A 23,742-nucleotide genomic window follows, 5' to 3' on the forward strand; every position below is an offset into this window, starting at 1 on the left:
ATAGAGGATTGACCAGCAGATCTGGCAAGCCGTAGGGAATCGGTAACTAACAGGAGAGCAGTTTCAGTAGAGTGGCCTTGCCTATAGCCAGACTGATATGGATCTAACAGGTTGTTGTCATGGAAGAACTGCAAGACCTGACTGAAGACGGCCCCCTCTAGTAGTTTAGACATGAATGGAAGCAGTGAGACTGGCGGGTAGTTTTCAACCTGGGCTGGGTTGAGTATGGGTTACTTCAGTAGTGGGTAACCTGAGCTTGATTGAAGGCAGAGGGAAAGACACTGGATTTAAAAGAGAAACCAATAATATGGGTTACTGCAGAGTTGATTGTAAGTAGAATGCTCTGCAGGATGTTGGTAGGGACAGGATCAAGAGGACAGGTCGTGAGTTTTGATTTGACTGGAAGTTTAGAGACTTCGTCCTCATTTAGAGAGTGGAAAGAGCAGAGTGAGGCACCAGTAGCTGAATTGGTAAAGCTGAGTTGGTCAGGCTCAGTGAATTGGTTACTGATGATAGCAACCTTTTCAGTGAAGTAGGAAGCAAACATTTCTGCAGTCAGCACAGTGGGAGGCTGAACAGGTGGTGGAGAGTTAAACACCATGAACAGATGTCGTGTGCCGGTACTCAGACAAGTCAGTGTGCTCTTTTGATTTGATTTCTTTCTGCTGCCCTGAGTCCAGCTCTGTGATCCCTTAGAACCTTGGTGAGCCATGGACTGGGATGATTTTGTATAGCGGGTTTTGACACCAGAGGACAGAGTTTGACCAGAGTGGAGGCAAGAGAGGAGCAGTGTTTCTATAGCCTCATTAACAAACAGTAAGAAGAAGTCTGAGTGGGAAGGGAGGGTTGTAAACCTCGTCAGACAGCTGTGTAGGTCTGAGGAATCTCAAGTGTTGCAGCATGAGTGAATTGTATGTGTGATCCACTGATGCTCTCGCTGCGTGCAGGAATATAGACAATAGTGATTAATTAGGCAACACAGAGAGAAAAACAATGATTACAATCACTCCTGGGAATTTAAAGATTCCAATTAACCTAAAAAGGCCTGGCTGTGGACTGTGGGAGGAAGTTGGAGTACCTAGAATAAATACATGCATACACAGAGATAACATAAAAACTCTATTCAGGTTCAAACCTCTCAAATTACCACAAAATCCCCCTAACCCAGGCTCAATCCAGGAAACTCCTTACTGTGATTTATTTATTCATTTAAAACAAAAGATAAAATGAATCAAATAAAACTAGTGTATGAAAACAATAATACAAAAAATAACAAAACTTAGAAGGAGCACATTTAACGAAACAAAAGCTTTTTAAGTCCTACCTGTTATTGCTCTAATTAATCAATAATTTTAATGAACTTTTTACCCAGTAATCATTTTTGCTGACTCACTCACTCAGCCACTCACTCATCCACATTCTTCCTCACTCCCTTAATCACTGACTTGCCCATTAGCCCACTGTAAAGATGGTACCAGATGTACAGATCCCAAAAAGAAAGACAAACAAACAAACACAAAAAAGCACAACAACAAATATACAAGAATAATGTCACCAACCCATTAGCCAACACAATGCTCCCTAATTCAATATGAACAATAATTTATTTTACTGGCTTTAAGTGTGTTTGTGGTCTTGAAGCAGTGTGCTGGTTTCCAACTGCTTCTTGGCAGCAATTATTCTGACATTTGAAGCAGTCTGTCCCTGAAGGAGCTATGCATTGCTGACATTGTGAGGGAGATGGTGTTGGATGCGGAAGGGTGTTGTTCTACAACATGGATGAGAGTTTAGTTATCATCCTCTGATCTTCCACCACTACAACTGTCTCCAGGTGTATCCCAGTACAAAGCTGTAATGAAATGGACTACCCCAGTACAGTAAATCCAGGACTGGCTGCAAGCTGCGCACATCTGATCGAGGAACATCCATCACTGATTAATGCATCCGACTTTACTTCTGTCAAGTCTGACACAGACTGAAACTGCATGTAGAGATAACAGTTAAGTTTTACCAATCACTCATTTGCAGAATTACACCTATACACGCCATGAGTCCTCTCAGCTGTCATGGAAACTATTTTGATAGATTAAATTAGGTGTAACATCATAAACACTAATTTTGAGCCCACCTGTGATCCAGAGAAAAAAAATTGCTTTCTCAAGATAGCAATTTCAATACAACAATTAACATGAGAAAATGGTAATCATAGTCTTGAGTTAATGAGATGATCAAATTATTTTGCAATGACAATTAAAAAAATAATGATAACCAGGCCACTCTCAGCTTTGGTACTTTGGCTGGATGTACAAAGGCACAGAAGGCTTAAAAATGCAATAATTGCTCTTTCCAAGTTAATCATTTCAGATGAGATTATGTGGTCATTTTTGTTAGTTTTGAATAATTGTGTATTGGACAATGTGCTGACAAGGGTTTACTTTCTGAAATGTTGTGTGGTAGCAGTTCAAAGTACAATACAGTTCAATACAGTACAATACAATACAATACAGTACAGTACAGTACAGTACAGTACAGTACAGTACAATACAATACAATACAATACAATACAGTACAATACAATACAGTACAGTACAGTACAGTACAGTACAGTGCGGTACAATACAAAATAGTACAGTGCAGAATGCTTTGCTATAAATAGCCTGTCGGAGGTTTATTTTCCAATCAAAATGAGCTAATAGGATGTCAGCTAAAAAGCATTCACATGGATTTTCTCATGGAAGAGTAGCTATTATTATTGATTCCTTCGTGACCCAGTAATAACTATTGGTTCTACAAATTAAGACTTGCTTCAAGCAGTTTAAATGATTTTGACTACTTTTATTTTTCAATTTACGGTTTAAGTACAAGACTGATACCTGCTTGGCAGACCTTGTAGGCATAGTAATCTCTACAAGTTGCCAGAGGGGGGTAGTATTGCCTTCCAGTTCCCCTGATAGTTAGTTGGAGAAATAAGTTTGAGAAAATAAATTAAATCTTTGAATCTGAAAGAGTTTGATTAAAATTGGTACTTTTGTTCTGCTGTTATGTTTTTATACACTGCTATGTATTGTATTAATCTTTGTGATTATATTCTCTCTGCAATGTATCAGTGTAAACAGAGTCATCTCCATGACTTCAGTATTTTTATCCTCCCCTAGCCCTTCTTTCCGCCACACAGCACAGGAAAATGATCTTCGCTTAAAAGACCATCTGCAAATACCACCCAGGGCACTGTAACATTCCCAATATAACCTCAGTGCTCAGCCAACTGGAGGGGTGCAGTCAGTGGTCTCAGTCTGGACTGCTGGTGAAGTGACAATCATCCACTCTGCTCCTTTTGGAAAGCATTTTCTTCACATGTTTGAATGGACACCATGATGAAAGGTGAAGATTCAGAGGAAGTGGAGATTGACTTGGGGGATTCCAGTGACCCAGAAGAATTTGAAGATGGGGAAGAACCTCAGACGCTGTGGAAAGCCCAGCCTTCTATGGAAGAGGAAGAAAATATTCACACATCTACACTAGTGGAAATCAGTGATACCAAACCTCTGATTAATGCCAGAGACACCAGAGGTATCAATGACTGCCTCAAGGTACAGCATTCATATGCAAAAATCTATTAAACTTTGTTTTATGGATGATTTTCCACTTGTAATGCAACCTAAAAACAAAACCCTCCACGTAGCTGCTTTGGCTTACTACACTGCCCTCCAGTGGATATAACTCATCATGCCTACTGGGATCTACTGATAACATCAGCACTTTGTCTCTATGTCTCCAGGTGACATTTGAGGATGTGATTGCTGAGCCTGTGTCGGTTCGCAGTGGGGACAGAGTGTGGATCTGGAGTAATGCTCTATTTGAGGTCTCCAGAGTTTGGATTTACAGGATAATCACAGTAATACTGGCCATTCCCATGTCAATTATTGCTGGTTTCTTCTTTGCCATCCTCAGCTGCTTCCACATCTGGTAGGTTTAGGCCTTCCACTATGTTCCATCTCTTGTTTATGTGTTGTAACCAAACAGAAAATTTGGGTTTATTTGGGCATAATTTTTAATGTATTTGCCTCCAAAATACTAACACTGAAGTGAAGAAATTTTTATTGTGCTCATTTTACTGAATAAAACACATTCACAGGAGTTGTAGCAACATTCAGTGACAAAATGTTTGCTATTCACAAAACACTGTCAATAGTTTTTAGTACAGATGAAGTATAACTATGAAAATTCTTCTAGTGGCCGAAGTAGCTGAAAAATCCACTTGGTCGAAGATATGTTTCTAATAAATGTCCATTCTTTGTACTGCCTCAGAAATGGCACAGTACATTTTGTAAAGGCCTATCCTCTCAAAAAGTGGGAAAAAAGTCATAACGTTTTAAAATGCAGGACATTTATAAAGCTCATTTTTAGCCTTGGCTAGATTCCACAGTGACTTTTTCTTTATTCAGTCTTGCACACTCGCTGTCTTATCCTACATACGTGTATCAATGCAAGTAGTTTCACATAATAGATAGTTAGATAGAAGAACTTCCTCACTGGTTCAACAATTACTAAAACCTTTTATGTTCCTCTAATAAAGAGGTGCATTACACTGGTTACAGAGTATTGAATCCTTCTTTCATCATCACTCATCATAGGTGAAAAGTAATACTTAATATTAGTTATTGAGTTGATTTAATCAAGGGGCAACATATAAATCAATAAAATTATCTATTCTTTAAGGGTCAGTAATTGATACTTTGATTGATTAACTTTATAGTGATTAACTATCTATTTAGATATATTAAGGATTTTGCAGTATTTAGATAAAGGAGACTCATATATAAGAAGGTTCTCACTCAGGGCTCAGTAACTATCTGGTACCACTTTACAGGAACTTGATCATTTTTGAAGTGACAAAGGACTGCTTAGTAAAAAAAAAAAAAAAAAACAGACTAATGTAAGCGTATCCTCTATGATTAATTGACAGAAATTAACTTTCTAATCATTGCCTACTTATTAACAAAGACCTCCTGTTCTTTTCTATACTAACTCATTATTGTCTTCTAAAGTCCGTCAGGGTTTATTAGGAAAGCACTCACTAATGATCAATCAATTCTACAATTCTCATTTGTTTTTTAATTGACTAACCATTAACTAATCATTAGCAGGTTAATAAAATTTGGACGGGAGTTACTGATGAACTTGTGGATAACAAGTTTCTCATTTACTCCTCATTTGTTCTCTGATAATTACTTTACATTTAGTGTCCTTTGTTATTGACCCTTAGTGTCTGCACTGAAAAAAGAAAAACAGCAAATAGTCTGTTTGTTTGTTATTTTTGTTTGTTTTTTAAATCTTCCTTTAGACAATAATAGTTAGAATGGTTTTATTAAATAAACTATTTAGATGTAACTTCTTTTCAAATGTAGTATCCCTTTTTGCATTAGGCCTTCATGAACAGGCTGAGATAGCAAAGTCTCTGTCAGGTTTTCTGTCTGCATGTTTTAATAGGAAAGATGCAGGCTTAAAAATGACAGCATGATGTAAGAAGGGCCTGGATACAAACTATTTAGACATAAAAAACTTGATTATGAAAAGATGGAGAAGCATGAAGGCATGAAGTTAAAACCAACCTGTAATCAACACACAGACACCCTGATAGCATCCTATCATTGGCAGCAGTTTGAAGTTCAATAATCCTTTTCAGTTTCTTGTTGTCACTGTGTCAGAGGACAGATGACTTCGAAATAAAATGGAGATGGTTTGCTTTGTAATTTATTTATTTATTTATTTTTCCTGTGACAGGATGATTGGTCCCTGTATCCAGTGTGCACTTATTGGCACCCGCTGGCTGCAGAGTCTGTGGAGCATTGCGTTGAGTGTCGTTGTGGCTCCTCTTCTTAGAAGTGCTGGGAAATGCTGTGAAGGCTTCAGTATCCACCTGGCCAAAGAGTGACACTCATACCCGAGAAGCTGGTCCAGGCTGGATTTGCTCAAGATGTGGAAAAAAAAGCACTTCTGCTCAAGTGGACCCAGCCTGAGAGGGCATTGATTTTTTTTTTATTCCGTAATATTTCATTAAAAATTTAAAACACTTTTATTATTATTATTATTGTTGTTGTTAAAATGACCCTGCTCAAGGTGTCTGCAGCAGTGTCTGCTGATCCTTTAAATGTTAAGGTGTTTACTTTGTGATACAATTTTTTAATATGACATTCATTGTGAAATCACCTCGATGTCTCTTCTTGTTAAAACTACATCACATTTTCTCTCTCTGACAATTGGGCTTACACTTGAAATCATTACAACAAGATATTATATTTGTGAACTGCTGTTTAGAGTGTAGAGTTCCTCAAAGCAAATTTATGTGTTTGATAAAACCTTCAATTACCAGATTAGAAATGGCTTTATCAGCAAACCCCATCTGTGACGGATTTATCATTTTTTTGGTGTCATGTGTTTACCATATCACTTAAACCTGTTTCTTATTTGTGTGAATCACAGACTTCATAAACAACGAAGAGTAATAATTAAACAAGTTTCAAGGTTTTTTGTTTATTTATCCTTTTTTTATTTAGTAATTGACGGAGTGATTTTTTGTAATTAAAACAGATGAATAAAACATTTTTAATTCCAGTACGTGTTTTTGCATTTCATGGTCAAGATTTTAAGCATCATATACCTGTATGTGGAGGATTTGAGAAGCTGTGTTTACTCTTGAGGTAAGTTGTCAGGACATTAAAGTCAGTCATTGTCTTCTGTGAAGACTGTAGTGTGTGAGAGAGAGAAAGAGAGAGAGTTGACGTGACATGCCAGCACAGCCTTCTGCATTTTTGACAGTGATGTAACTGCTGCTGGCAGCTGCCTGCTGGCACCCATAGACTGATATCATATCCTTGAGACGTGTTACTGCTGGTACACTGCCAATTCCATGTCTAAGGTACATCCACAGCAGGCTGATCAACCTTATTATTTATTGCATAAATGCATGACTGGGAACAGGTTTAATACAACATATTGTTTAGATCCTATTGCAGTAATCACCAACTCTGGTCCTCGAGGGCCGGTGTCCTGAAGGTATCGAATGTTTCCCTACAGTAACACACCTAATTAAAATAAAATGGATCTCCAACAGCTTGTTGTCAAGTTCTGCAAACGTCTGTAAATGACCCAGTCATTTGGGAAAGATGTGTTGCTGCAGGGGAACACCCAATACCTGCAGGACACCCTTGAGGACTGGAGTAGCTGATACCTGTCTTATTGCTTATGGGTAACTGTGTGTCCTCACAAGGTTTATTTAAAAGAAGTTCTTATTGCAAATCAAGATGTACTGCATACATACTATAGTGCTTAAAATTATAGAATTGATTGATCATTAAAATGTGTTTGTGGAGGAAAATGATCTCATCTTCCATTTCTCTGATTCACAAAAGAATGCAAACTTATTCTTTCAGTTTGGTGTATTAATGCCTATCTAATGAACAAATAATCATGGTATTAGGTGTATTTCAATTCAATTTATAACATGTGGAAAGTTAAATTCAAAATAAACAGTCAAAGAAAGGAGAGTCAAAGCTGTTAAAAGAAAATATCAGAACACACAAGGAGCAGAGGAGGGTGCATAAAAATTAATTTGATTTTACTTCATGCAGTAAAACACTGTTTATTATGTCCCATAAGATACAATCTTTAGCCTCAGTAGCTTAAAATGCACTCCTACAGCTGGAGCCAGACCTCAGGTGACATTAACATTAACTCCGAGTTATATTAATAGAATCTTATCAGAAGAACAATTGTTGAAACATTAAGATACAAGACTAAAGAACAGAATAATACAAACAGGTTTGAAAAGACTAAGATTTTTAAACAAAGAAAATTGTTATTTTATGCTAAATCTTTAATATAGATACTTTTGTCCTATTTCACAACTTTGCTTACACAAAATATACATATAATCATACTACTGCATACAACATATATGATTATTTTCTCCACCATGAATACAATAATCCCAGTCCAGTGAGTCTGTTTGTTCAGAGCTGTTAAGGGACACTTTTTTTTTCTTTTTTTTTTTTGCCAGAACAGGATGTTTTCTGTCTGTCTTGTAGGACCAAACAGTAGCAATGATTCAGGGGGTTATTAGTATATTTTTAACTTGTGTGTTAAATGTAAGAGTTTAAACTGGGCTTGTAACTTTCAATTTACATTCCATTTGTTCATGTCTTGTTCATGTTATCACTGAGTACAAGGCTTTTTACCATACATAAGGGTTTTATATTTTCTGCTTGGTTTAATTTAAAATATTTGACAACAAGCATTGTAAAATGGCCTGCACAGCTCTGCTGCAAATGATTAAATGTCTGAAACAGGGGCTTGCATGATTGCTGGATAATTCAGGAAGTTTGGATGGCTCTCAGCTGGCTTCTTAGTGAGCTGCCCCCCCTGTGCTGGATGTGTGTGTGAGGCTCCTCTGACTGCTGGCGTTCTTGATGACGTAAGTGGAGGAGCTACTCTTGTGCCTGCACTGTTGATCACTGCTGTAGGAAGAGTCTGTCAGATACTGTCTACAGCAGCAAAAGAAGCACTGCATCAAATCATGAAACAGGTGACCAGCAAAGAACATGTAGATCCAGGGGTTACAGCAGCTGTTGAGACTAGCCAGTAACATGGCAATGATGAAGGCCATGTCTGTACAGACACAGAGAAGAGGTTGGTTAAAAATGAGAGCAAATAAAAAAAGAATTCATCTTATCTAGTTCATTTCTGTAATTTTCTTACATAAGACAAATTGTGTAAAAAAAAAAGAAAAAACATATCCAACAGTAAATTAGCCCTACTAACTATTATCATCTGTGTAGCTAATAAATATCTTGTGTGCCTTAAAACATCAACTGATGTCCTAAACATACATTAGTAATCCACTATAATACACTTAGATGTTTCCTGACAGCCATGAGCCAAGACGTATGTTGTAGTTCAAATACACACACAATCTATGCAGTCTGTTGCTGGATAGAATACCCAACAAATAAACTGTTTGTCTTGTTGAAGTGATGTTTGCTAAACATAATGTTATAAATGGAAGCTAAAATATGTGACAACTCCCACTTCATTTTGTACAGAACACACGGGGTTTCGAAAGTATTCAGCACTAAACAATGATTCTTTTCTAGCTCTAATCAGGCAGTTTTATCTTATCTTCACTGAACAGTCAGAATCGACAAGAAGAAAGCAGGAAAGGCATAAACAGTTGTCTCACACATAGAACTCACAAACAACTGGTTTGTGTCCTGGTGTTGATGGTGAAGAAAAAGGGGGAACAAAACAAAACAAAACACAATAACTTATGTGATGGTGATCCTTATCATAAAACAGTCCATGAAGCAAACTAGCTGACATGGGCAAGCCAAAATACAGAATCTAAAGAAGTCCAAGAACTGCGGAAGCAAAATAAGGTAGTCAGGGATTTGGCAAAGAGCAAAAACTGGGAACAGGCAAAGATCACAAACAACAGAGGATACAACGCAAACTAAAAACTCACTAAAAAAGACCCCAGAAAACCCAGAAGACTGCAGGTGTTGTGTAAGCAGCTAAATGAAAACAGGAGTGGAACAAAAGTATGGAACAAAACTGACAGGAGTACACAAAGAGTAAAAAGAAAACAGCAAGATAATGTGAAGCTACAACATATGAACAACATATGATCCAAAACGAAGAAGTTCTCTAATTGGTGCTAAAGCTGTTCAAATAACAGTCCAGCAGCACAGCACATTTTACCATCTCTTCTATAACATTCAAAGGGAGATTTGTTTGCTTGTTGATAAGGCACTCACTTGGGCATGTTGCCAGACCATTTGCTGGGAAACATCGAGATTATTTATATCTGTGGCTGAAAGCTGTTGAGATGACGCATCTCTTTTTTCTCATAAATTAGCAACACTGTGGCAGGAAGGTTGATCTTTTCCATCTTCAGGACAAATTAATTGATTTGAAAATGACAGATAAATGTTAATAGACTGGCTCAGACTGACATTGCTCATTTTCTCATTGGATTTCTTACCAATTTAAGAAATATAGATGGAACAGGTTAAGGCCCACTGCAGACCCAACAGAAACAAACAATTAGAGAAGGAACAGATGGTCAAAGCTCGGAAAAGCCTAAAAATAACCATGTTTTCCTGCAAGTGATAAATAATAACACGAGGCTTAAGTCCAAAGTTTTGATCTTTCAAGCTGGTGATGTTAATCTGTTGGTTGATTCAACACTTTGGATTTATTAGGAATATCTTGACAAGCTATCACTAGGCTGCTAAACTGCTAATCTGTCAGCATGACATGGCTCACAGTGTATTGTGTCAACAGATCTAAATACTTTTAAGCTCAAGGTAAGATGTCATAACACAGACACATGCCAGAGGTGGCAAAGTACCAGTTTAAAAATATACAATATTGAATTTCCCATTTCATTCAGTCTCTGAAGTGATGTATCATTAAAAAATGTATTAGCTGACTTGTTAATACCAGGCAAGTCACAAAACATTTGAGACTGACTGAAAAGTACGAGAGGCTAATGGATGCTTCACAGATAGAACTTCAAGCTGACACAAAGATGACAAATGGTTTGTTAAAAGACTGTCCTCGGTGGAGAAACGTGCCTTATTTTCTTATTCACTAAGCTGATTACATTTCCAATCTTTAGCTCCTACCATGTTGAGGGAGCAACAGTGGAATGTAGGAAACTTCCAGGTTTTTTCACTCAGTCCTTAATGAGGTGAAGGAAATTTAGTGCTTGTTGTCATCTCCCCTTGTCAAGTGCTAAGCTGCTCCCTTCCTGTCTGAATCTGACTCCACACAGTTTATTCTGAGAACTGTTTTCTGCAGTGTATACCAAATGACCAAAGCTATGAAAAGGTGTTTGTTTAACACATTTGCCAAACAGCCTGTCAAGAGTTGTAAGCTTATTAGCAGTGACAAGTCATGCCCTTAGGGAACACAGTACTCTTAATACTACAAAATGAGAGCGTACAAACCTTCTCTTCCTTAATCTGATTTCTGTGATGCCAGAAACAAAAGAAAAACATTTATTTTGGCTGATTTACCATCATTTCATGATGTATGTTTTTTTGAGCATTAGTTAGGAAAATGGAAAAGTGGTGTTTATTTAATTAGAATTGTAATGAAATTACAGTCACTTATTTAAAGAACAAGCACTGCTTTCATGAAATTTTATTAGATATCGGATTATTTATTGGATTTAAAAAGCTAAAACAAACTTTACAAGAGACATTGGATTTCTTTTCCCTATTAGGTTTTAGTGTCATGATATTACTGAAGTGAGACTTTTTGGTGTTCACACAGTGAATGAATGACTTGAGCCACTGAACACTCGCCTACATAGAGTCAACTAATTCATTAGCTGGATAGCATTACTAAGAAATTGCACTAGGTTGGAAAATATTTAAAGAGATTGAGCCAAATCTGATTTTCTTACTTTCATTCCCAGATTTATAAAGAAGCTTACTTTTAAAGAGAGTTATGAGAAATAGCATAAAACAAGGTAATTCGAACTTTACACCTGATGATTTATTTAAGCTCATTTGGTAGGTCTGTCCTTCATAAAATCTCCTCTAAATCCTGAAGGCAAAGTGTTATAACACAGGTACATGTACAATAATGTAACAGATTGTCTCACATTAAGACTATGCAGTATTAAGTGTCCCATTTCATTCAGTCCCTGAAGCCATTTGTCATTTAGAAATATATGAGTAGTCATATTTAAGTAGTAAAATGCTAAGTGTGCCCCACTTTTAATGAACCATTTAATCTGGTCTTTGCAGTGCTTTGTAATAAAGTGCTCTAAATGTGGACATTCAGATAGTTTCCCGATGAATTAGCTACTAAGAGCTACTTAGAACGGGGACATCAGAACAGTAATTTTTCATCATTTAAAACAATTCAAATGTCAAGTTTCATAACAGTTAAGAGCAAAGACCATATCGTATGTAGCCAAAAGTGAAGTGCCCCTCCTGAGATTCTATATGTCCAGGTAGGCTCCATCTCCTCTTTCTAAGTGGTCTGTGGTCTTTTGTTGTGTTGTGGCTGTGGCCAGTTTTTACCCAACAGTTCTTGCAACCTGTAGTCTGTTGTCTCATTTGTTGTCTTTGAAACATTTTATGACAGTGACTGGTATAGGTGCTAGACTTCGGTAAATTCTGGTTATGTTTGACGTTACTAAGTTTTGGCACATTCTATTTTATACCTCTTCCAAAAAGCCTGACTGTCCACTGAACTACTTGAAGCTAATTAAAAGGAGACTGGGCCGTCATCTTTTATCTGGGGCGTCTACATTGGTCTGCTAATGTGAGATGCTTTAGCCATTGCTGTTTTACCTTACGCCAGTTAGTATTTCTATAACAATATTATATTAATAATACATTGTAATCTTACATTTTAATCCTGGGAAAAGATCTTTTGTCTCGGATTTTCACTAACATGTCATTAGTCAGCTGAGTTGCACAGTATCCTTTAGTTTTTGACTCGCTTGATTTGGCTACATGCATTTTTTTCCATAATTACACACTGCATTACACATTTACATGGAGTTGGGCTGCAAAATGCAGTCCATAATGTGACCATGTACTGCACCATATCACACACCATAGCAAACAATGAGACATAATGGAACATCATGGAGGTTTTGCTGCCTTTGGATTGCACTCCATTTATAAAAGAAATCATGAAATCGGACAATTTGGGGAGAAATTTAGAGTAAACTGGGTCACTCAGTGTCAAAAAAGCAGATTTGAGTTGAACATCTTCAGCAGGATGACATAAAGCTGGAAATTGTTAAAATTGATTGTCTGAAGTGAACTGCTTATTTAATCACAGAAAAAAAACTTTAATCTGCCCTTGCAAAAGATTACTTCTACAAACTTTAAATGCATTAAATATAAACATTTTGGATATATAGGGGGTTTCTTAATGCAGGGTAATATTCCATTAGAAACATGTTTAAAGACATGTTAATAATGGCCATTTGAGAATATTCATACATGCTTATGCTGTGAAATGGTAAGAAGATCAATTAGAACCTATGTTCAAGGTTACAAGACATTCAATGTTTATTTCCTTAATTTTGTGCAAAACTTAATGACTGAAATAGCAGTGCCTTAAACTCAAGTAACTTGAGTCTGAACTCTTTGACTGTGTTTCAAAACAACACAGATTTTAAGGTTGTGGAGCACAAATACTGATTCTGTGTCCTTTGAGAACAAACTGACCAGAAATGAGAGAAGAAAATCTGAAAAAATTGTTACATGAACTTTATATAAACTACCACTGGGAACAGAGAGCGAAAAGACTCTTTGATGTGATGGTACATTTACATTCCCAGTGGCTCCCAGGACTTTGTTCAAACTGATAACCAGAGATACTCCCATTCATATGAATTTACTCTGGGGAAATCTGGATTTAACATCATTGTGTTGCCCTGCCAGAAAAGGGAATTGCTCATTTATTCCAAGACATATTTTGTGACTTGTATGAATGATCATTGCAAGTATGAGGCACTTGAAATATTGTTGTAAAACGTCAAGGGTTTGTGAGCTCGATATTTTACCACTATAATCTATCATTTCTGGACAGAAACGACCCTTTGACGCGTTACCTTTTTCTGTATAAGATTTTTCTGTATAAGACTGTATAACACTTTTATATATATAGTAATATAATAATATAGTACATAAAACATGGCGTAAAACACTTTTCTTTTCTTTTCTTTTCTTTTCGTTTCTTTTCTTTGCAGTTATGATTAAAAAGCAAATCTTGTGCAAAATTGGTTACAGTAATTAATTATAAAATGTACATTTACCTTCTCTTGGTGCAGCGGGATCCCACGCAGACCACATCTGGACAAAGAAAAAGGGAGTCCAGCACACAATGTAAGCAAGGACAACTACAAATGTCATTTTCACTGTGCGGATTTTGGCTTTTGAAATGAGCCTAACGCTGCTCACACGCGAGAGTGGGTGAGCGCCTTTGGACGGCCTCGGAGTGGGAGCCAAAAAGTGCCCCTTTTTGGTTTTTGTGTTGATATTCTGCCATATTTTAAAACATATCAAACCATAGCAGATACTTAATATAGCCACTGGAAGAATGTAAATGCTGAGACTCATCCATGTGATGTATGCTTTAGCACCCCACGGCTGCACGAAGTCACCCCAGCAGTCATACACACCGTTCCCGACCTCCTTCAGAGAAAAAATGTGGGCTTGTGGGGCGCTGAATAACAGACTAAGCATCCAAGACGCAACCACACAGCAGCGATCCCTTCCTTTGCGCATGGAGCGAAGTGGTTGACAGATTGCTAAACACCTATCTATAGACATCAGGACAAGCATGTATGTAGACGCAAACATTCCCACCACCTGGAGGTATTTCACCAGCCGGCACAGAAAATCGGGTCCATAGAAGCGAAAGGTGATATCCCAAATGAGCTGCGGTAAGACCTGAAAGATTGCAACAACAAGGTCCGCGATACTCAGGTGTTTCATAAAGTAATACATCCGAGACTGGCTGTGTTTGGTGGTGTGGATCGCCCACAGGACGCAAAGGTTGCCCGTTAGAGCAAGTAGCAGGACCAGGACCAGGACTGTAACTTCTACTTTGGCCACTTCTTCATTTCGTTTTAAAGGGTTCACTGTGACGTTTCCTGAATAACTTTCGTTTCCACGACTTGAGTTGCTCCACGAAACATTCTGAGACCAAATGTCCAGCTCGTGCAAAAGGTCCTCCATCGTGCGTAAAAGCACTACTTTTGCGCAGCCAGTGGTCTCATCACACGCCCAGGACCGCTGCCTTCCAAGGTAACTTAGTGCCCTGCTAAATTCAGGTACCACCAGTTTATTCCGTTAAAGTTTGATTTATATTGTCTTACAGTTAAATAATCCAAAACCTGATGTTTCGTCTGCAGAAAAACAAAACAATATGTTATTTAAAACTCTGAACTATATGATCGAAATAATTAATTTGAATGAACCCATAGAAAAAAAAATAAATAAATAAATAAAAATGTAAAAAACTCACCTTTTGAACGATCTTCTATGTGACTGTTTTCAGGTTCAAGGAGCACCCGCTGCGTCCAGTTGGATGTCTGGGCTGCTGAATCTCTGCATCCTTCTAGTGTCTGTATTGCCCTCCCCTCATGTTATTTTCTCTGGAAGAAAACTGCGGGTTGGACTATGAACAGACCGCACATTGCAGTTCCTTCTGTCTCTCTCTTCCTTATGCACTTCTTATTTTATGTGATTGAAAGATTTTTACTTAGGCTGTAATTTATTTGTAATTATCTTTGTGGCGTTTGTCTTGTATGATCTGGGTCAGGGCTTTTAGCAGCTATAATTTTTAAAATAATTCTTTGTTTGGTTTAAAAATCCCACTTTGATTTGTAGAGTTCACTTTTTTCTTTTCTTTTCTTTCTTTTTTTTAAAGACCACCACATGAAGATGTTGTGTGGCACTGGATCATGCTTGTTTTTAATGTAATGAAATCTGTATTTTCTGTAAGTTAAAAGTAATTTAAGTGCTCTGTCATGGATGTTTACATTTAGAGGTAAAAAAAGAAAAAGTGTGCTAAGGCATTGACTCAATAAATCTAGTGGCTCAAACACAAAAAAAGTTTGCAGATATTTATGTAAAATGTTGTTTTTAATTCAACTAAGGATAACGTTTTCTTTATCTTCAATAAACCTTGGTTGATATAAAACTGCTATGTAGATTAGTTATTAGTTTGTTCATTTCCTTTGCACAGTTTCAGCAGAAAGAAGAATTTGTTGTCTTGTGTTTGTGGAGCTGACATGCAGGTTACAAATATGTCTCCCAATTATATAAATGTTCTTTGAGGACTAAACTAAAGTAACTGAACCTAGAAATGTCTTACTTTCCTGACCCACAAAGAGGTCACAACAAGAAAATGTTAAAGTCACATGTGGAGTACAATGTGGAAACATCTGCTATTTTCATGCTCAGCTGAACACTTGCAGGTGTTCTATTGTCAATCATTTGTTCAGCTGCCAGCCTCAACTGTTATAGTATATGTCCCAGATATAATCTGCTTAGACAAACTGGCAGGTAAATGGGTCTCTTTTTTCCCCTCTAAAGAGTCAATATATGTTTGCTTTTCATTGGCAAAAATGTGACCTACAGCAGTGATGTGAAGCATTCAAACAGTTTTACCACAAACAGAAGTTTCAAAAAGAAGCCGTTCCAGTTTCAGCTGAATCCAGCTTTTTTTTTTTATCCTAGATCCAGCATGAGTAAATTCTCAGTATCTTAAAGTCCCCTTTGAATGACCAAGAAGTTTATTGGCAAATTTACTTGAAAAGTTTGAAAGGGATCTGCACTGGTCTTCCATTTCAGGGTTATATTTGGATATATTATCAATCAATAAACACAATCCTAAAACAATATGGTAGATTGTAGTTACAGCTTTGCTTCACGATCATTGATCAGCAGAATCAATTTAATGAATGAAAAATACAAAAAAAATGTAAAAATACCTGAATTAAATACTTACATGCCCAATAATCTGTGACCCGTTAATTAGATAAAGTGGTATAAAAAATAATGAATGCATGAATGAATGTTTAATAATTATCCCCTGGTCAAAATATTTGAGTACCTGACTAAATTCATTGTGACAGCCTAAATTAAAACGATCACAGAGGTAAGTAAATCTGTGGAATTATGATCCTTCTTAGTAGACCTTTATTTAGACCTCCGGTTTAAAGAACATCATCGTTTAGTGATCCAGAGATCAAAGGAATTCCTTCAGTGAAATGCAGAAAGTGCAGAACGAAGGGCAAGTAATACCCTCATCTATAATGTAGTATGCAATATCTCCATGGTGTGATGCAGCCACACAAAGCTCATTTTTCAATAAAAAGAAGGCTAAAAGGGGATTTTTGATGTGTTGGCTTCATTCTGAGATAAATGCCAGGTGGTTGGCATCTGATGGTATTTTTTTTTCTCCCGAATCAGTAAAAAGGCTGTGAACTGTGTGACCTCTCATGTGAGTTGTGGATGTTCTAAATAAGCAACTTTTTTTTTTTTTTTTTTACATTAATACACCACTAGAAAGCCTTTAAAATGTTATACGATCTTCAGTGTTTGAATCATGACCAAAGAATAAGTAATACATGCAATATTAAAACACAAAACATGGATCTGCACATCGACTCACCAATAAAACTAGTAAAGCAACAAGCCCAACAAAACCTAAGCTGTAAAGATAAAATATAAATGCATGTCCTTTCTGCTGTGTAGAAATTGTGTGCAATCTACTTATTAGAGGGCAGGTGGCTACCATAAAATTCCCTCTATAGTACTCTATCTCCATTCTAAGGATGTGTCAGAGCATAAAACAGAAAAAAGGAGCTGCCTAAAACTGTAAGAAATCATTATTTTACTGGTCATTTCATGACCTAATCGTCCCAAGCAGCCACTTAGTTTGTGTATGCTCCAGGCCTGCTCTGAGTGTGTTGACCAAAAGGCTGTTCTCACTATTCACCCCAAAAAATCTCAAAACATCATCACGGCTAAAATGCTTACTACATAATGCTGCATTAGGTGTCAGACCTTGCATTACTGCAAACAACGTCTCCCATGAGAGGTACTGAACCCTCTAAGGACTTTCCGTACTAACAGCTAGACAACCTCCATCATACAGTAGCACTGTGTGCTGCAGTGGGTATTTTGTAAAAACATTAGAAAACTTGAAAGGCACTTAAAAGAAGTACTGTTCTAAAATGGTTATTAACACTATTTTGAGGAAAGGGTTATGAAGTGACAACATCTATGACATCTGGTAATACATGGAGACTCACTTTGACACTTTACTAGTAGTTTTTAGATTAAGTATTTTGTTAGTATCACCTAAGAAATCCTTGGCTGATAAAAAGTCTTTCTCAGCTTGTGGCTCCTCTTACATCAGCATTTATTATTGATTAGAGACATTGTCCAGCCAGGGACAATTTGTGTTTAATTCAGCAAATGCAGATAAATGCTGATATATATCCAACCATTATTAGACACATTTGTTGTGACAGAGCCACAAAAATTTACTTTTTGAAGGTCTACCAAGATCAGCTCATAGTGCACATCCATCCATCCATCCATCCATCCATCCATCAATTTGTTACCACTTATCCGGGGTTGGGTCACGGGAGCAGTTGCCTAAGCAGGGAAGCCTAAACTTCTCTCTCCCCAGCCACATTTGCCAGCTCATCTGGGGAGATCTTGAAGCGTTCCCAGGCTAGCCGAGAGATGTAGTCCCTCCAGCATGTCCTGGGTCTCAGTTGGGGTCTCCTTTTGATGGGACGTGCCCAGAACACCTCACCATGGAGGCATCCAGGAGGCATTCTGACCAGATGCCTGAGCCTTTTATCTAGCTCCTCTTGATGCGGAGGACGACTGAGCTTCTCACCCTATTTCTAAGGTAGAGCTCAGCCACCCTGAGGAGGAAACTCATTTCGGCTGCTTGTATTCATGATCTTGTTATTTTGGTCACTACCCACAGTTAGTGACCATAAGTGAGGGTAGGAACGTGGAATCAAAGGAGGCTCAGCATCTTCTTCACCACGACAGACCGATGCAGAGTCCACTTCACGGCATCCATCCTTTCCTCCCTCGTAAACAAAACCCTTAGATACTTGAACTCCTCCACTTGGGGCAGGACCTCATTCCAGACCTGGAGAGGACTAATTAGTCACTATGATATGCAAATTATTACACTGGGTATTTTGCATCAAACTTTAGTAGCATCATGTGCTTTTAGAGAAGACAACATGCATCAGTCTTTGTAACTCATGATTTGGTCAGCATCATAACATCTTTGACTTATTCCAAATTATCCCAATAAATACAAGTACATAACTGTCCTCTGTGAAAAAGCCAAATATCAATTAGAACAGAAAACAATTAAAATAGATATACAAAAAACATGTAAAGAAATACTTGCATGAGACATTATCAAGCAAATATGTACTAGTCCTCCAACTTAATTGGTTATTTCTGTTCTTTGTTCAAACCCATAAAAACACCCCATAATTCAATCCTGTAAAGCCCAAGTCTAGTCCTGGGTAAATTTAAGAATAAGAAGACAGTCTCCAAAAATGTGTGGACAGACACCAATTTTTATCTTTAGGACATGTGCTTCCTCTCAGCTTAAATCTGACCACATTTGTTTTAATGCTGAGACAACAGCATAAAATACATCCCTTTAACATAGTGCGGACAGTTTACTGCCTGAAAAAGAAATCAGGTACTATGCCAAACTCTTTGCAGGCAGAAAACTCAGTAGAGCCTTCAAATCGAGACATCAGCAGATGTTTTGGATCTTTCCTGATGATGTTCTCTGAGGCTTGCACTGGAGCCAGTTTCAATTTTTGTTTATTGTAAGATGTCTAGTTCATCCTTCAGAAAGTATAAACTTAAATCAGTTGGACTTCTGCTGACTGACTCAGTCAGTTGAGCAGATTTTTTTTTCTCTTCTCCCTCAAAAGTTTATATGTTCACATGTAATAGTTGTCCTGCTTAATAATAACATGTGAAACAAGGACTTGGAATTAATCTGAATGTGAAATAGTTCTGCATATTTGTTCTGCTGTTTCAGTCAACAGCAATATCATCAATAAATGCCACAGTGTCCAAGAAGCATGTCTGACAGATGGGCCCCCCCCCCCCCCCCCCCCCCCCCCCCCCACTTATTTTCTGGTTCTCTGGTCAACTTTTTAAACTTTATGTTGACAAACAATTTTACCCCAACCTTAAACCACAACTCTCAGCTGCCAATCACTGCTAAACAAACACACTCTCGAGCTTTGGGCATTGAGGTAGTTTGGGCATTTCTAACTAAAATTAGTTAGAAATATACCTCACATGCAGTTCCTCTTATTTTTATAAAACACCTAAAATCAAAGTTAAGAGATGACTGCTACAACAAGTGTCATGTCTATAGTTTAATTTAAAATTGAATGCACTGTAGTGCTGATCCAGATGAACAAGAAAATGTGGAGCCATCTAAATATTTGTAGTCTAGACATATTTATCTGGTTTCAACTGAAAACTTCACATTCCTTTTATATTTCAGTCTCACAACATTGGCTTCCAAAGTGCAAACTATGATTTTATTTTGCCACATGTTCATGGTTATCTCTCTGTATTTCCATCAGTTGAAGGATATACATCTACATTATACTACGAAGACAGATGCTGCATTGAATTACACTGTATGAGGGAAAAGCATCTTGATTCTCATTAAATAACTTGACTTGAAACTGATGAGAATTTTCTTTAGTTTGAGCACCATCATGTAAAAAGAAGAGAATTCAGTGCTACAATCCTGACCACACAAACACTCTGTTTGAACCTTTCTTTGAGCGCACATGCACATAAATGCAACATCAGTTCATTAGTTTATGTTGGAGACAGTTGTTTGACGTGATGATATAAGTGTGGAGTACCTGTGCTGTGGGAGTACCTTAACACGAGGGTCAGAGCTTTACGGGATAACAGCCAGTGTGTTGGTACAGCTGTCCTGTGGATTCTGCGCACTCAGAAGTCACTCCCTTGTTTCTAACCTGAAGCATGTGTGTGTTGGTGGAAGGGGTCAGAAACCCCATGCAAAACTAAATCATGTTACCGTGACTAATACAAGGTTGATGCGAGCACTGCCAACTAAAATAAATACCGTTTCTAAAAGGCAATCTTCTTTCGGTTATATGAGTACAGCAGTGTTGCATGTCTAAGTATTATTATGCACACTCTGATGCCTCTTCTTCACAGATAACGCATGAAATATTAAATTGACGTACGCCTTTAAGATTAGAGGCCAAGGTTTCAGTCTGAAGGTATCTAACTATAACTACAGCCACATGCTCACAAAGCTTCTTTTTCCATGATAGTTCATGCAGTGAAAAAATGACCTTGAAATAGCTTCCTGATTTTGAGTATTCAAACTCTGCACTCATACAGCACAAACAAATAGTCCAGATTGTTTTAATAAATCTTGAGGAGGTTTTTGGTTAGTTTTTACGACAAACAATGATAATAATATTATAGAATGGATCATCCTTAATAACTAACGACTCCTCTTCTCCAAAATTGACCTATGCACCATACAGGAGATGGAATCTTGCCATGCTATAGATTGTTTAAATATCTCATGTGGACATATTAGGAAGGGAAAAAAATAGTACAATAATTTTTTTTCTTTTGAAACAAATTTTATCAGTGTGGATTCACTTTGCCAAATGACTATATGCCCATGGAAGTCCTTGCTACATTCTGCATTCTCTCAATTGTAGACAGTTTGTAAAAAGCATGTTGTGGTTACTGCAACTGGTATCGAATAGTTTCCCCTTCCAGCCTTTGTTTGGGTCTATAGGGACTGTAAGATCAAAAGAAAAGACCTTCGTCTGACTTCAACAAAAAGCTGTTAACATTTTAGTCTCACAGAGCAAAGAGAAGTCTCACAAAACTAACAAAATCATCCTGCAAGTACAATGAAAAGTTAGTTTTCCATTTATTCTTTCAAAGTTTACAACCTTACCCCATTTTGGTAGAGTGAAAAGATAATGACTTTATTGTAGAGCAACAGCTTTTCCAGCATGTGGACATAATTTGCAGTAACAGGGATAAAGTTTTGCCCTTAGAGAAAACGTACAACAGAAGTATAAAATACTGTACAGTAACCCCTGGCTGTGTTCTTTGAGGATCACATGCAACTCAAAGCATCTGTAACATCTGCAGCTGAGGTAGATTAGAGGAAGATAGACAACATGCATTCAAGCAGGAAGTCTGAATGGACACTGCTTTGATGATGCACCTTTTAGAAAAACCACTTTCTGAATGAAATCATGATTCTGTATCATTTAAAAGATCAGCTGGTTTAATAATTTCAAGTTAAAGTTTCCTCTTATGTTTACCTTTACTCTAAGCGATTTAGTTCATTTGTAAATTCCTACTTAACTGGACTTTGAATAAGACTTTACAACCCCTGAATAATGTCATGACAAGGTTATAAATTGTCACCAGTAAGATGGGCCAGACATTAAGAATTGGCTGCAAAAGAAAAAGGAGAAAAAATACTTAATGCAATATTTTTATTAAACCCTCTGACTCATAGTTGAAAGTCTCCGCTTCAACTTCCAACCACATCTTTATTGATTCATTTTTAAATCTAGAGCTGTGGAGAGTCTAAATTAGAAGAACTGTGTGACTTTTCAGGTATTCTTTGACAAGATTGTATCTGACAAAAATAGTACTTTGAGACAAGTGTGGTTAAATAAAAACAGCTGCAGACTGGACAGTCAAACAAAGCTGCAGTTTAAGGTGACAATTCTTTAAGTTCACTATCAGACATATTTAGTGTTTATTGCAGTTGACTTAGGAAGGGCATTGAACAACAACATGCACTGAGAGCAGATGGCAGCAATAAAATAAGAGAAAAAAAAGGAAAATTATAACTATTTCATAATAGCGTGAAGAAGACTTTGTTTGATTTTATAAGTTATGAAGTCAAAATAAATATTTTTCACGCTCATTAAGTTAAACCAGATGGGGTAGAGCCAGGTGAAGATGTTTTGAAGGTGCAATAAGGCATGCTGGGAAAAATCCTGTAGCCTCCTCCATGTAATGTGGTAATGTCTTATTACACAACCCATGTGGGACTTGGCTCCACTGTGTAAGAAACATGGCCTTGAGCAGAGAATACAAGAACAGCAAGAATAAACCTGTAATATGATAAATCTCCACACAAAACTGAATAAAGTTTAAGTGAACATGTCTTTTTGTTATGAGTTATTTATTACATTTCTCACTGGCACACTTGGTCTCAATCGTATCTGATTTTACAACAGTGAAATTAATAGATATTGTGTATAAAGCACTAAAATAAAATGCTGACTACCTCTGATAAAGTAGAAAAGAAAAGCAGTTGGTGGTTCTGAGTAAGATGATTTGCTTTTGGAGGCAGACAACAGTTAGCTGAGCTTACGGGAAACTGGGGAAACCAGTTCAAAATTTTGTTTAAAAAATGTTGGGTATTAATCAAAGCTGTACCTCAATAAAAAACAAGCAAACAAACAAAAAAGAAAAAGAAAAACAAATGAATAAATAAATACAATCTGAAAAATGTGGACAAAAGAAATTTGTTAATGATGACACATTATTACGTTGCTAAAATACAAAACATAAAAAAAGGAAAGCCCACTAAACCGTGCTATAATTTGGCTTTTGTGTACAATGTGAACTTGGATTTGGTCCTTTGCTCAGTGAAAAATTTTTTAAACTTTCTGTGCAGAGTTTGCATGTTCTTCCCGTGTATGAGTGGGTTCTCTTCGGGTACTCTGGTTACCATCCAAACATTCTTGTTGAGTTAACTGGTCTAAATTCTCCCTATAGGTGTGAGTGTGAGTGGTTGGTGGCCTTTCTGTGCTAGCTTAATTAAAATAAGTAGTATAGAACATGGATGGATGGAATAAACAAAGCACTATTGCCATCCTAGAAAAGATGTGGAAGTGATGGAGCTCTACAAAAACCTGGGAATTCAGCTGGACATTAGACTAAATTGAAAGTGCAACACCAAAAGTCATCTGCAAAAGCGAACAGAGCAGAATCCACTTCTTGTGGAAGCAAAGATTCTTCAATGTCTGCTTAAAAATGCTGCATAACTTCTATAAGTCAGTTGTGATAAGTGCAACTTGTT

At 37.2% G+C, this 23,742-nt stretch overlaps 2 protein-coding genes across 2 annotated transcripts; one reads left to right on the forward strand and one right to left on the reverse strand.

Annotated features, from left to right (window-relative positions):
• Nucleotides 1-3,272: 3,272 nt before the first annotated feature.
• Nucleotides 3,273-7,026, forward strand: zgc:172270 (uncharacterized protein LOC100136849 homolog). Its single transcript, XM_041980981.1, has 3 exons — nucleotides 3,273-3,590; nucleotides 3,779-3,966; nucleotides 5,785-7,026. Exons 1-3 carry the CDS (start codon nucleotides 3,363-3,365, stop codon nucleotides 5,933-5,935), a joined length of 567 nt encoding a protein of 188 aa, XP_041836915.1. The 5' UTR covers nucleotides 3,273-3,362; the 3' UTR covers nucleotides 5,936-7,026.
• A 379-nt stretch (nucleotides 7,027-7,405) lies between these two features.
• oxtrl (oxytocin receptor like) lies at nucleotides 7,406-15,159 on the reverse strand. The gene is made up of 3 exons (XM_041981569.1): nucleotides 15,064-15,159; nucleotides 13,850-14,944; nucleotides 7,406-8,667 (listed from the first exon to the last, which is right to left on the reverse strand). The coding sequence occupies exons 2-3, from the start codon at nucleotides 14,772-14,774 to the stop codon at nucleotides 8,405-8,407; spliced, it is 1,188 nt and encodes a 395-aa protein (XP_041837503.1). The 5' UTR covers nucleotides 14,775-14,944; nucleotides 15,064-15,159; the 3' UTR covers nucleotides 7,406-8,404.
• Nucleotides 15,160-23,742: the final 8,583 nt, after the last annotated feature.

This window comes from Melanotaenia boesemani, chromosome 3 (assembly GCF_017639745.1).
Source record: "Melanotaenia boesemani isolate fMelBoe1 chromosome 3, fMelBoe1.pri, whole genome shotgun sequence".
Lineage (NCBI taxonomy): Eukaryota > Metazoa > Chordata > Actinopteri > Atheriniformes > Melanotaeniidae > Melanotaenia > Melanotaenia boesemani.